This window comes from Notolepis coatsorum (assembly GCF_963971535.1).
Source record: "Notolepis coatsorum genome assembly, chromosome: 3".
Taxonomy (NCBI): domain Eukaryota; kingdom Metazoa; phylum Chordata; class Actinopteri; order Aulopiformes; family Paralepididae; genus Notolepis; species Notolepis coatsorum.
Window position 1 is genome coordinate 54198845 of NC_140167.1, and position 15035 is coordinate 54213879.

A 15035-nucleotide genomic window follows, 5' to 3' on the forward strand; every position below is an offset into this window, starting at 1 on the left:
ACCCATTCTGCAATCTGTTAATAACGTTTTCAATCAGACACATGTATAGAAAGGCTTTGTTTTATTATAACATTAGTTGCAGTAAAATCATTATGCCTCATTTAAGTCATCCTGCGGAGCTAAAAGCTAAACGTGTTGTTCTAGAAAACCTCTCTCGTCAAAATCAATGGCGGACAAAAGCAGAAGTAAAAAATGTATACGCGCTTGCCGATTGGTGGTAACAGCAGAGGCGGGTGCAAGCGGTGTGACGTAATTGGCAGAATCGACTGTCAATCAAAATTTCATTGGTTGAGACAATAGTATCTAGCTGCAGCCCAGCAGGTAGACCATGCTGGGAGAACAAGTATCTAGCTGCAGCCCTGCAGAACATACTGGGAGAGAGATAGTGCTATTTCTTGATGTTTCCTTTTTTTAAGTAAGTAAAGAGGCCTATGTTCATATCGGTGAGCACAATTTGTAAGACAAATATACAGTAGTTTCATAAAAAATATATATATATATATATTACAAAAAAAATTTAAATTAAAAAATATTTAAAAAGAAAAATGTGCCACAAATATCGGTTCGGCCGATTGTGTTAGTTGAACAATCGGTATCGGTGGCAAATTTCCATATCGATGCATCCCTAATTTTTTTATTCAAGTTCTAAAAGATATTCCACCAGTCAGATCAAAACGACTGAGCACAGATAAGCCTTTTTACATCTAATAGGTTATTTACTTTGCTGGATGAAAAGTCTGGCTTATAAAATGGTTCCCTTTTTAATAAGACAAAGTTGTCATTTACGTAAATCCACTGATGTAGCGGTCCGGCCGTCCGGGGCCTAGCTTTTATAGAAAACAAACCCGCATGACAAGGGTTCCCAGAGAAAAGAAGCACAAGCGTGCACACGGACACACAAAAACCCTTCCTGTTTTTCAAAGAGTTTGGAAACTCAATCAAAGACACAAGGTTTAGGATTTACATCTGTGCCCTTTTATGTCTGTGGGCTCGCAGGAAAGACCCGTCTCAGCCCAGCTGCAGCAGCCTAGAGCTCCACAAGGCCCAGCCTTCATGCTCCCGCATGCAGCACGACTGAAAACAATATCCACAATTCAGACACTTACTGCTAAAAGCACTTCTTAGAGGCATTGAGATACGGTCCATGAACAACATCAGAGGCCCTCCTCGAGGAAGAGAAAAAAAAAAAAAAAAAAGAGACACGCTATCTGGTGGTGAGATAGAAGAGGGGGGAACCGGGGAAGGTTCTACCCTGGGTCTAATAGCCTGCATACACACGGCCCGGCGGGGCAGAGCGGGGCCTCACACTACCACCCCATCGCCTTAGGAATGAGATAAATGGATAGGAACACGCTCTAAGCACTGGCTCAGTAGTGTAGTCTAGGGGTACACTGGGTACATTTGCTAAATGTAAAAGATTATGTATACTCTCTGCATTTCAATCTCCCCCAGCTGTAAAAGCTGTAAATGTAATTGGCTTTCATATACCCGTTACTGAATGCTCTCAGACTCTCAGTTATGTGTGGATGCATATATTATTATATATCTATTATTATTATTATTATTATTATTATTATTATGATTAGACAAAAGGGATAAGTCTCCCTGGCTTTCTGTCAGAAATAGTGCCGCGGCTGCCGCCCTACCTGGCTTAGGCCACACCCCCAATGCTGCTTGGGCCACGCCCCGCCCCCAATAGTCACAGTGTACCCCCAGCAGAAAGCTAGACTACACCACTGCATGTGGTTGACATTTTCGCCAGTTTGTGTCTGGTCCTAAAATACTTGAAGAGGAAATGAAAATTACTAGAGGGAATTGGCTCGGGTTTAAAATACACAGGATCCAGGTCCAAATCTGGCGATGAGAATGGAACAGTCCACCACATTCATAACAGGGGCCTGTCGGGCTCGCTGGCCATGTCCACGGTTACAGGCTGTCCCGAGACGTCGGGTTATATAGAGCGTTATTGTCACTCGTCCTGCAGAACAATACGCCGGCCTCTAAATAGGACAAACAGACGCCGGATCATAAAGTGTCTGTACACAAAGTGATTTCAACGATTATGCAACTGATATCATCCTGCATAGTCTAATTGTCATCACTGTGAATGTCTGAAGGGAAAGCCAGTGCGGTAAATGTTCATTGTGGAGAGACTGTGAAATGTTAGGTCTCTCCACAAGATCTACGGTTAAGCGACGTCAGTACAAATTTATTCAGATCTGAATCCAAGCCCCCGTACCTCATTATACACCAAAAGTTTGTGAATAAATTGCAACTAACATAAAGACCATGCTTTGCCTACAATCAAACGGGTTGTCTATTACTGCGACTTCATTCAAAAACACGCCGTCCGAAATTAGATAACAGAAATTCCAATACAGTCCACACAGGCCATTACCGTTGCAAGTAACAATTCCCCCAAAAGGAATACAGAAGCCAAACTTGGCTCGGCAGGCTTTGACAAGATAACATACGCCTAAAGATATGTACTAAGTGCAGCAATAAAGCCAATATTTGTTTTGGTCATGTTCAACAATTGGCAAAAAATTATAATAATAATAATAATAAACACTATCCATAAAAGAGGTCCAGGAAATGATTTAGCCTAACATAAGGGCCATAGGACAGGACACAGGCAATTATCTGAGCTGTAAAGCACTCGTCTTTAATAACAGCTGAAGTAGCTGTCTCTCCCCTTTTGTCGTTTCAGGACAGGATGGGGGTTGTTTGGGTGGAATGTGTTTGGGAAGCTCACCAGGAGGAATGAGGAGTGAACAAAACAGCCCTTAGGTGATAAGATCACAACACCCAGATTGGCAGACAAAACGCTGAGCTGTCAAATCAATCACGTAGATAGGAAGAGGACAGAGAAAGAGAGAGAAAGAAAGAGAGAGAGAAAGAGAGAAAAATCACCTGACTGGCAGCCGACAATACAAGAGTACTACAGTAGTTTAAAATAGAGGGACCTAGCCTTAATGAATGAACTATGGAGGCAATCAACCTTTATCAACTAAATGTATGAGGCCTCATAGCAATTTTAAGCCAAGTCACTCTGTAGGCTTATAATGACTAATTAGGCAAGGCTTCATGTCCAATTTGTAATTACTTGGACGATTGAGAGGGGGCCCTGAAGTAACAGTAACCTGAATTATATTTGAGAATATAAAAGCTGTGATGTAGGAACAAATGTAATAACACAAGCTTCAGAATCAAAATGTGAACCAGAATCATCTTTATTGAAAAGCTCTAGGCCTAGGCCTACCCTCTCTCAGTCGATTGATCAGTTGGGTTGGTCTTAGTTGACTTGTGACTTTGTTAGTCGTTTTGTTATGAGGGGGGGTGTCCATGCAGAATTGATTGGCTATTTTCTGAAAAATGATTTAGATGGGTCCTCCTACCGGATGATTGCATGTGGGAAACACAACTCTTTACAGATTTGTCAATCAAACCTATTGATTAGGCTAATCAATTAGCAGAGACAACAAAGTCCTATGACTATTATATTAGTCAACCAAGAATTTTAATTTATTGTTGAGGACAGTCCTACAAAGTACATTGAGGCTACTGACACTTTCACTTGGTGGACTGGTGCTCACTCACACTACAAAAGAACAAAACACACTGGGGCTTACACCGCAAAACAACAAAACACACTGGTGCTCACACTGCAAAACAACAAAACACACTGGTGGTGCTCACACTGCAAAACATCCAAACACACTGAGACAAATGGCAACAGACTACTTTGCACTTGCTGAGACAAATGCCAGAAGAGAAAAATTTACTGAAATACAGCAGAGTGCATATCCCCCAATAAATCAAACACTCACTTGTGTCTCTGCATGATCATACTGCTTGTTTTTCAAAACTACCATTAGGCTTACATCACACCACACTCCTCACACCAACACACTGCACTCCTACGCAGAGTTGGACGACGTTCCACAGTCGAACACATCGACCCAAAGAGCAAGTAAACTAACCTGCGATTCCTATACCTCGTATTATTTCCCTTTAACATATTGAATGAATAATATTATATTATTGTTTCCTCCCCCGCCCCAATATGTCTCTTTTATAAATAAGAACCAAAAATGAGTTGAAAAAAGTTAAATAATTAAATTTCACAGCATCTGTGCGGCCTTGTTTATTCACTGTGTCCATGGAAACGACGATGAACGGAGCCATTCCTCGCGCATAAAAGATAGTCTGTCTACTTTTCTGATAACCACATCACTGCATAACTCAGAAATGTTCAGACAAGCTTAATGTTTGGTTATTTGTGATACTCTGTATACACCCAATTCAAAGTTATAACCACATTTTCTTTCATACCGATTCGGTCTGCCATGGATGTCCGGATGTGGTACAGTTATAAGCTTGCAATGGCCACGCTGCATGTTCTCGGAGCAGGGCGTGCTGTGTGCACACGGACTTGGCTTAACCACCTATCAATTAGGACAAACCACTTAAGGGTTATCTTGTGACAGATGCTACTTAAGTGACAAATACATTTCATGATATGTCTATGAATGTGGAATAACTAAATATTAAGCCCAGGCAAATACAAACTATTTTCTTTGGTGAAACAGAAAAGGATACTTCTCGTGATTTCTCACAAGTGTAACGTATTAAATATGATTACACTTAGTGGACCTAATTGCAAAACAAAAAAGCTGGAGATTTCATAATGAAAAAGGAAAATTAGAAAATGGCTCCAGATCTCTGATGGTGATGTCAGGCAGACAGAGTAGCTCAACGTTTAAGAAACACTAACGTTCTTCATCCAATAAAAAAAAGACTGATAGGCCCACGCCCACCCTCCCTACAGGTGTCACATCAAATCTGAGGAGTCAAAATGGCGTCCAGTCAAGGACCATCAAAATAACTGGATCCTTTGTGACTGACTGCCTTTGTCACCATCAGACACAAGCTATTCAAAATAGGTAATAGCTCTGGCCATGCTTGGTCTTCTATTCACTCCAAGTATATGATTCATACAATATACGCAAAGAGGCGGTGAAACCGTAGCCAGGATATTTTTATCATAATGTTAGCCATCTTAGCTGCTGTCATCATGTAGGCCTAGTCTTGAAGGAGAGCACCATACAGCCTACACACACACACACTGTGGATCTGCAGCTGATGTGGAGGTATGTTATGTAAAATGACAGACTGTAAAATGCTAGGACAAAGTGTCCCTGCATTAAAAGCAATCAACGCTATGTGCTCCAGATAATGCAACAGAGAAAAGGACAAGGGTGTTTCGGACATTAAACCATGACATGAGACATGTGTGAACGTTTATAAACGCATATCACTTCCTCAAATATATATATAAACCTAAATAATATATATACAGACTAGGCCTAAGGCAAGTCATGTTTGGATTGCCAACAAAACAATGTAATTTATTTCAAGTTAACAATTAACTGGATCGGTTTTCTCCATTCTATTCAATGAGAATATGATCTTTGTGTGATCGTCAGTGCAATGCGAAACAGTGCTGTGCTGTGAATGGGCAGGCAGGTACTTTATGAATGGAGGGGATCACGTGACCGCAGCACCTCCCGAGCAGATATTTCTCACTGACTGTCAACAAGCGCGCACGCAGAGGGATCAGCCCATTAAAACAATACCATTTCACCGCGAACACGAGTGAAACGTGCACCAAACACCACACGTATAGATTGCAATTACATCTGCGTTGCCTTCCGCGTACAGGGTCGACATATTTGGATGTCGGCGTGCCCTTTTTTAACATTTTTATGAATGGAGATTGTGATATGCAAATGAGTGTGATTGAGAAAAAAATATGGCATCTTCAGCCTTTGGAAGCTGACATTGCAGCGATCAGCCTGAAAGCACATTTACATTTAAGAACGATTCAAACGTAATACATATTTCCCCCAGAATTATATCACGTTATTCAACCGGATATCATGGTAAATTGTTTATTTTAATACGGATCTAAAATGTCAAGATAACGCTATTTGTACATAAAGTACTGAGCGTGTGTGCATATAAAATTATCGATACAAATTGTTAGCTATGAATGAATGAGAGGCCATGGCCTTAATAACAAGAACATTTTGAATACAACATGTACAGCAATATCTCTGGGACACAAGTGTCCTTTTGTAGAATAGATAATTCAGCAGAATCAATGTAACTGTTTCGAATAGCATTAACTAGTTTAACTACTTTTCCATCAAATCAAAGTATAGCAGATCTATGAAATGTAGCTACATTTGTATTAAGCAAAAGGACAATGAATACATAACCAAAGCACATTTTAGTATGGGCCTGTCAGATTGTATTTCTATTCTTATCAGGTCATTCAGAAACCTCCACAAATAGTCTAAACAAAACACAGATACTACACACTGACTATAGCGGTGTAGTATCGGGTTTGTTTGGTCGATTTGTGCAGGTTTCTTGACTTGATCTCGAATAAGAGGTGGAAAGCAGCGATGCACACAGAGCACCATGTACAGCGTTGATACACATGATATCATTGCAGCATTTGATGAGAATGGAGCAGAATGGAGCAGAAAGTAACTCACTCGTTGTTTGGATTTGTCGGATCTTCGCTCATTTTCTCTCACGGGGATCCAAAGCCTAGCAATAGCATCGACGACGCAGTGACCACAAATATCACCATGTTTCTTCTTTCACATCAAAAAATCAACCCTAACTTGGATTTTAAACAAAGTAAACGGTCTTTACAACGGGAGCTCTGGAACCCCAGTAGCTGTAGCCTCGACTAGCTCGCTGCTGGGACTAAATCAAGAGGAGGAATGACAAGCGATGGTTCAGTTTATCTCCCCTGGAAGTAAAATCCGACCACAACAAATTGCACATCTGCATCATCCCCCTTCAGCGACGCGAATCCCGGGTATTCAGAAACACGTACGGATCCTTAGAGAATGTACAAAGTGTACACAACGTTTGGCAGGTTATTTATGGCTGGCTGTGTCGAGCATCCATTCTCCACAACTTCGGGTCCACAGTCAGGACGACACTTGAAAAGCTCCGTCAACGTGTCCCGAGTATCTTGCGGTAAAAAGCCATCAAACGCGGGGAGAATGTTCCAGCGGATTTCAATATTGATATTGAGATGTGAAAAGGGAGCGGAGCGTAGTGTTAAAATGTCCCCCAAGAGAAGTTGTTGGACATCTGCTTTTTAATCGAACTCCATTTTCAACTCGGGGGCAATGAAACGTCGGAAAACTGGGCGGATGTGTCGACCCCTCTCGCAAGAGAAAACGAGATCCTTCCGCGAGTTTAGCGAAAACACAAAATGGTTACGTCAAAATCATTTCCACACTCGTAAAATTTGTCATATTCACATGAACGGTGATGTATTGTCTATAATTTCGCACTGCACTGGGGCATTACGGTGCAAACGTGGATTGTTCCCCCTCCTAAGTTGATCTAAAGTAGTCCCTGCACTTCCCAAAAGAAGTTTCCCTTCAATCACGCATTGATACATTGAAGAGGGAAGCGTCTGTGTGATAGCACGCAAAGTAGAACATAATCTAGAGGAAGGATTCAGTCAGTGTGAATGTGTGTGTGCGCGTGTGCGTGTGTGTGTGCGTGCGTGACTGTGTGTATGTGTGTGAGAGAGAGAGAGACACACCACCATTAATAAATTGCGTTGTTTACTTTCATTATGCAGCTTTACAAACGTGAACTACCTCATTGTATTTCTTTTATTCAGATGTGAAATGGTGGGTCAACAGCTCAACACTATACATGCCTTACTGCCTGACTGGTGTAGCACGTGGAATTACATCAGATTCCTCTTCATGATTTATGTAGCAAAGGCCGAGGTTACATTTGTATTGCTGTCGGCTTTTCATGCATTGGTCAGCTATACAATGCCTACGCACTGGCGTGGCCAATGTGGCAATGGGGCTTACCTAAAAAAAAAAGTATGAATGCTAAAGATTATGATTTTTTTTTAATTATTATAATTTTTTTTAAATATATATATATGCACACCATGAAATGCATAATTCAATTCAGAAAACGTGATTACTGGGGCGGTCAGGTGGCGTAGCGGAGATTGCGTTCGTCACCAAACGCCGGAGACGCTGGATTCGCCTGTTCGAATCCAGCTCACAGCTCCGGCGTTGTCACCAGCTTGGCTGGCCGTTCACACTAATACAATTGGCAGTATTAGAGGGTGGGAAAAAGCTGGCGGGGTGGGTCCGGGTCGTTGTAAACAGCGACTCCTACAGTTCGGTCGGGGCGCCTGCTCAGCGCGGATAGGATCTAAGGGGGGTAGTGTGATCCTTCCACACGTTACACCCTCTCAGTGAGAGTCCGCGCTGCCAGGTGAAAAAAAAGAAGCGGTTGATTGGCTAGACGTGTGTCGGAGGAAGCACGTGATAGCCTCCACTCTCCCAGACCGACTGTGGGGGGTAAATGCGCAGCGATCAGGAAGGGGATTGGGAATTGGCATAACGACTAACATTGGGATGGGAGAAAATCGGAGGAAAAAGGAGGGGGAAAAAGATTAAAAAAAAAAAATAAAAAAAAACGTGATTACTAGTTATCATGTAAGGTTGCTGATAGGGTAGAATATGGTATAGGTATAGTAGAAATAATATTTTACTAAATATTTAGGTGTGATTGGAAGGATAGGAATAGCCTAACCTTGATTTTGAGTAGTTAAAAAATAGGTAGAAAATAAACAGGTCTGGACGTGATTACTAACAGCCCCCCCCCCCCACACACACACACACACACACACACACAGATGTCTCTGTTCAGTTGCTGGATGAATTTTACAGTAGCCCCTAGCAAATGTAAACTAAGCTATATTCCATATTATGTAGATTGAACTGGGCAGACACCCCCCCCCCCAAAAAAATAACAACCAATTGACAAGTTAGCAGGAAGATCCATAGCAATAGCTGTGAATCTTGTTCACTCTTGACAGGATGTGTTAAATGCCATGCACGCAGAACGGATCCATGGGTTGGTTGCGTAAGACTTAAACGCTATTGGATTTCTGTGCTGTGTGGAATGGCGAGACATCGGGCTAAATGATTCTGCTCGGTTGTCATAGTGACAGTATGTTGTGTGAGAAGTTTCTTTGTATTTCACTGCTTGTGCCACAGCCTTATATTGCAGCCATATAAAACACCCCTCTGTGTTTGTGTGTATAGATAGCCCTACATGCATGACCCTCACCATATTCACACTTTGTAAAGCTCCTCAGGTGTTTGATTAGATTTTCTTTCTGCTCTGACAATGGGAGGTGGGGCTTATCAGTGTGGCACAATCGGGGAACAATGAATATATAGCCCTGTCCTCTGATGCAATGGACTTTAACGGCTGCCTTAGAGCAAAGGTGCATTTCCTATTCCCATTTCATCAAAAAAGTGGATCTCACAGTTATACTTCTTAAAAAAATTGTGCATCCTTATTTAATAAAAAAAAAAGCCTATGTTTCTTAACAAGTCTTACTGAGATTAATGAAGTAACTTTACCCAAAAAGCTGTGGGCCACTAGTCTCTTCTCCTTCATTTTTTTAAAGAGTTTACTATCCTCATGATTAAGCTTATGAGTCCAAATAAAGTGCCCCTTGTTTCAAATTGAGCAGAAAAACAATGACCATCTTTGAACTTTCCCACTAACATGCTTCTATCCTTTGGAGTATTCAGAGTTCAGGAAGTCAGCCTGCCTTCTCATCTCACAAATATGGATAGTTGAGTGCATTTCCTGTGTTTTTCACACAACCACACACACAACTGCACGCTTGCACGCGCACACCCACACACACACACCATACATGTAGTAAAGCACAAGACAACAGGATGTTTAGCCTCCTTGACTTCCTTCACTAAGCTCAGTCAGGGTCATCACTGTTCTCTTTATGATCATAAACAAGCTAAAATTACGGTTTTGCCAAAATTCCACCATTAGACATTTGTTCTATTCAACTCAACCCCCATCCAGGAGTGGGAATTCAAGTGAAATTACTTATACAGTGCTGAAGTCACAAATTGAGCAACTTAATTGAGACTTAACTTGGCACAGAGCAAAATAACATTTTGAGTTTGACTGACTTGGGACTCGAGATTTGACTTTGCAAGTCATACCAAACAACATAAATATTAGCATAATGCGTGAAGGAAAGATTCAGTGAAAACAAATGAATGTTTTTCCATAAAGACAGAATGAGGATGGACAAACAAGTCCTTCCCAAGGACAAAAAGGAAACATCGCCGCTCCAGTCACATCTCATTCAAAGCTATAGCTATAGGAGGACCTATTTCCTTAGATTGGACCATGACTACAGTCAGGTGATGACCTCAAAATGCAGGTGATCTGATCACAGGCTCCCAGCAGAACAGGCAACCTCCGGTCACAAGAGAAGGGAAGTGAAGGCTTCTCTTTGTACAGCCATTATGGAGAGGAAATTCAATGTCTGTGTAGCTGCAGCCATACAGTCTGCAGAGACCGTGGGGCGCCCAGCGAGAGACACGGCAGATGACTGATGACAGCCCTCTGTAAATAATCTAATCTGAGGATCCTCTGCCTTTTATTTGTTTTACATACCTCCCCTTTTCTCAACTATTTGGTTTTAAAAACCACATTCAGGTAGGGCCTTTTCTCTCATTCTCCTCGGCAAGCATAACCGTGAAACATCATTTCTATCCATTCTTTAAATAAACACCTGAGGAGTCAGCGGAGAAGACACTCATCTTGAGAAGGCTTGCCTGGCGAGGCCCGCGGGACAATGCAGTCAGAGAGGGACTTTTTTAGGCCATCTGGGCCAAGAGGTGGGGCTTGAACAAGAGGTGCTGATTTTGAAGGCCTGGCAGCTGAACACAACAATGCAGACCTATGATTAGTGTGTTGCCCGGCCTCGGAAGCCTGCGACTGTTAGGCATGCTAATTGCAGGGTGGCAGGCTGGAAAGGTGTAGCGGCTGGAGGGAGAGGAAGTGTGCAGCCCTTTAGGCATGTTTGGAGTATGTGCTGTGTGTGCTGTCTCTGTCTCTCTCTCTCTCTCTCTGTTGTGTGCCTACGACCTACGGTACTGTATATATTAGATTAGATAAGATTCAAATTTATTAGTACAGTACAACGAAAATAAGTTTGGCATCCAACCAGAGTGCAAATGTAGCAATAAAGTGCAACAGCAATATACAATGTATAGATGGTTAAACTGGGTACAAAATATACAAATTAGTACTACTGAGTGTAGTGCTAATCAGATGTACGTACAGAGTTGTATTATATAAATAGAGACAGTATGATTACTACTGGCCACCAGTGTAACTAGTAAGAGTAGGATATGTACAGATATAGATTTAGTAAAGGACTATGTGCAGGTAAGTACAGACAGGTGAGGATAGGTATATATGCGGTGGGAATAAATATACTGTATATATAACTAAACGTACTATGTTATTCTTTTGAAAACTTTCCTGGAATACTGGTTCACCTTGATGTCATCCGAAGCAGCATGAGGTTTCTTTTTCTTTTTTTGGGGAGTCCAGGAATGACTCAGAAGAGAGACAGATGGGGATAACTAGACGAGTAAAGTGTGACATGCTTGGGAGAGAGACAGCCTGGTCTTGTGACCGTGCATAAGGATGTTGGTTCAGATGGAAGGTCATGGTGGCTGTGAAGCTCTTGGGAGAAACACACTTCTCTGTGATCGCCTCAGCTGGTCGAAACGGACAGAATGTTAACTATGTGAGCCTCCTTAAAGCACACTTGGGTGTTTTCATTTTCCACTCAGAGAACGACAAGTCATGTACAGAGCTTTCGCTCTAAGATGTTAAACTCGTTTCAGAGATTCTACATTACAAAAGTTAATGGCAGATGAAGGGAAGCCTTTCAATAGTTTATATAATGTGTATATTGGCTGTTATAAAGCTTAATAAGGGAAAAGACAGTAATTCACTCTACCATGGAAATGTATTCGCTGTGTGACGAGGTAAAAAAGAAAGAAAAAAAACTCTCACAGAGATCACAGTCAACGCCCTGAGAGTTACCGTACAGTAAATTCGTACTGATGTTTCAAGATAGAAAAAATAGGAAAAAAAAAAAAAAATTGTTTCAGCCACAGTTGGCCTTTTCTCTCTGCTCTGGACTGGGTTACTTCCTGTTGTTTGTGTGTGTGTAACGTGTGGGCTTGATTGAAACCTGAGCCCAGCCGGAGGAGCCCTGTTTAGGGTTGAGGTGGACAGGCCCTTGATGCTGCCTGAGGGGTGTTTATTTGGGGCGGCTTCAGTCGGCTTCCCTGTAATCATCACCCAGCCCCACAGGATAGGGGGGGATTAATGAATATGTTGGAGAGGAAGTTACAGATGACTGTTTACCATTCTCATGGGGATGACAGAGAGCAGAACGAGACAGAGGGGAAGAAGGAGTTTACGTGGTGTGTGTGGTGCGAAGACGTGTGTTTTCATGTATCAAGAGTGTGAAATGGATGAGTAAGAGAGTCGAGGATGGAAACAGATATATATATATATATTTTTTTCCCGATTACAGTCATTCTTGATCCTGCTTTTCAGTATTCATTTAAGTAATTCTCTTTGAATAAGGCCAAATACACATACTCATTGCGTCACCTTATAACTGTACTCTCTGTCACCGTTGAGACAAATTGATTGACCAACATGGCTAGTCAATCCACTAATACATTACTCAACATCAGGCCTCTTCCTCCGACTTGTAATTATTATATCATAAGGGAACACTAACTGTACTGTACTCCCATGTATTTGTCGAAGCAACTGGACCACCGCTGACTGAATTTAAGAGAGAAAGAAAAGAAAGAAAAGGATACATTTTCAGTGTGTGACCTAAAGACGTTTCCATTCTGCATCGAATGACGAGGAATCGCTGACCGAAAAGCACAGAGTCAGACATGACTACCCCCTCTTACTCTTTAAGAGAGAATTCAGATATTTTTCCTGTTTCCAAAGCATCCCTCTACTAGAGCCGCCTACACACACACATGTTCTGCCATGAAAACCCAGTGACAATATGGAGCCCTCCCCAATTCAGCTGTGTACCCACCCACCCCCCTCCCACCCCCACATCCACCAGGCCTCTTCCCCCTCCAGCCTCCTCCATCTCCCCTTAATCCTCCCCGCTCATCTGGGAACCACCAGCACCCCTCCATAAAGAGGCGCATTGTGCCCAGATTATTTGATTGTTTTCAGATGTTGGAGCTTTTCCTACACAAAAGATGAAGAACAGGGTCTGTCCGAAAGCCCCGGGCCGCCTGGCCAATGGATGGACAGACAGGGAGTTGGGGGGATTGGGTGGAGGAGAAGAAGGGGATCGGCGCGGGGCTCAGGGAGCGGACACACGAGTCAGGAAGTGACCCCTGCGATGCCAGATTACAAACAATGTGCTCTCTCAACTTCTACAGTCTTCGCTGCGGAACGTACCACTGTTGTGGCAGCTAAAGGGGTGATTTCTTTTCTGGCGGAAGGAAGGAGAGCTAGTTCATGTGTGTGTCTCTCTCTCTCTCTCTCTCTCTCTCCCTAACGCCGCATCCATTCAGTGAGTGGCAAAGGGAGTAGGTGGGGGTGGGGGTGGAGGGGCCAGGGAAGCACTTCACTGATGAAAAGTGGCCACATGGAAATGGATGAGTAGTGGGCTGAGGGGTGTGTGGGAGCAGGGCGGGAGTTGGCTGGCGCTACCAGCAGACATGAACGGGAATGGTGGGAGGGGAAGAACGCAAGGAGGAGGAGGAAGGAGGATAAGGATAGTGGGGAGGGTGGAGGGCAGGAACAGGAGGAAGTGAGCGGAACGGTAAGGGAAAAGGTATAGGGAGTCCCGCATGCCACAGAATAATGGGACTGATTCAGGGCTTCTCAAGCATGGAGTCCCATGCCTGTCAAAGAGCATGTAACCAGCAGCCTTTTCTCTCTGTGTCCGATGGCAGAGCGGTGTGGAAGGGAAGCAGCGCGTTCACACTGAATGGAGCTTTTGTTCCAGGGGGCTGTTGTGGCTTTTTTACATTCGACCAAGTCTGCAGATACAACTGGCTCTGCATGAGGGGAGGATTAAAATGAGTTCGCTCTCGCTCTCTCTTTCTCCCTCTCTCTCCTCCCATCCATCTATTTCTCCACCCCCCATTCCCCCTTTTTACCCCTGCTTCTTATCTGCCTCAACCTTGAGAAGAGATGAGTGCCATCAAGCTCTCCAGACTGTTGATGTGTTTATCCATAAAAGTACAGGGAGATCAGAGAACATTGACGAGAGGAGAGGAGAGGATGGGAAAGGAGAGGATGGGAGAGGAGAGGAGAGGAGAGGAGAGGAGAGGAGAGGAGAGGAGAGGAGAGGAGAGGAGAGGAGAGGAGAGGAGAGGAGAGGAGAGGAGAGGAGAGGAGAGGAGAGGATGGGAGAGAGATACCTGGCCTTTTCTATCCGATTCCCATCGGGCTCAGAAACTAAGCAAATCTGGTGATAAAAGAAAGGACCCGGATGGAGCGACACAAACACTCTCTCTCTCTCCACCCCCGTCCACACTGTCCTGTGTGACTCACAGTGCATCTCAGCGCCGTAAGAACTTCAAAAAGAGGCTGGCTGTACATTCACCATGTATTCAACCCCTGCTCTTTAAATAGCTCAGCCTCCTCCAAACTGGGAAATCCATGCATTAAAAATTACTGAATCATACATGAATTGAAGAGACAGTCTTTTCAAACAACTCAGCAGCACACACAAGCCTTTTTTTGCTTAGCTTCCTAATCCTACATATGTTTTGTGTTTTCATAGGAGTAGGATAGCATGTTGGGGTGTGTATTCTCTATATGGATGTAGGTAGGTGGGTGTATGAGATGCTTTATGAGGTATGTTTCAGAATATTGTGCTTTTTATGTTGCCTTTTAGTGTTCTTCATGAACGTATATGTTAGTGCACATGGGTGCAATGATCACCTGTAAACGCTTGTGTAGACGTTCATGCCTGTACATGCTCCAGGTGTGATAGAGCATAAACATACATGTATGTATGGCATGGTGTGTGTCTATGTGCCCGCATGGGAGTG

At 43.1% G+C, this 15035-nt stretch overlaps 1 protein-coding gene across 1 annotated transcript in view; it reads right to left on the reverse strand.

The window, feature by feature from the left end:
- Window positions 1–7205, reverse strand: part of spred1 (sprouty related EVH1 domain containing 1) — a 64068-nt gene extending 56863 nt beyond the window's left edge. Inside the window, exon 1 of the mRNA XM_084310565.1 lies at window positions 6567–7205. Coding sequence (XP_084166691.1) covers window positions 6567–6598 — 32 coding nt within the window. The 5' untranslated portion in view covers window positions 6599–7205. The remainder of the gene's footprint in view (window positions 1–6566) is intronic.
- Between the last annotated feature and the right edge of the window lie 7830 nt (window positions 7206–15035).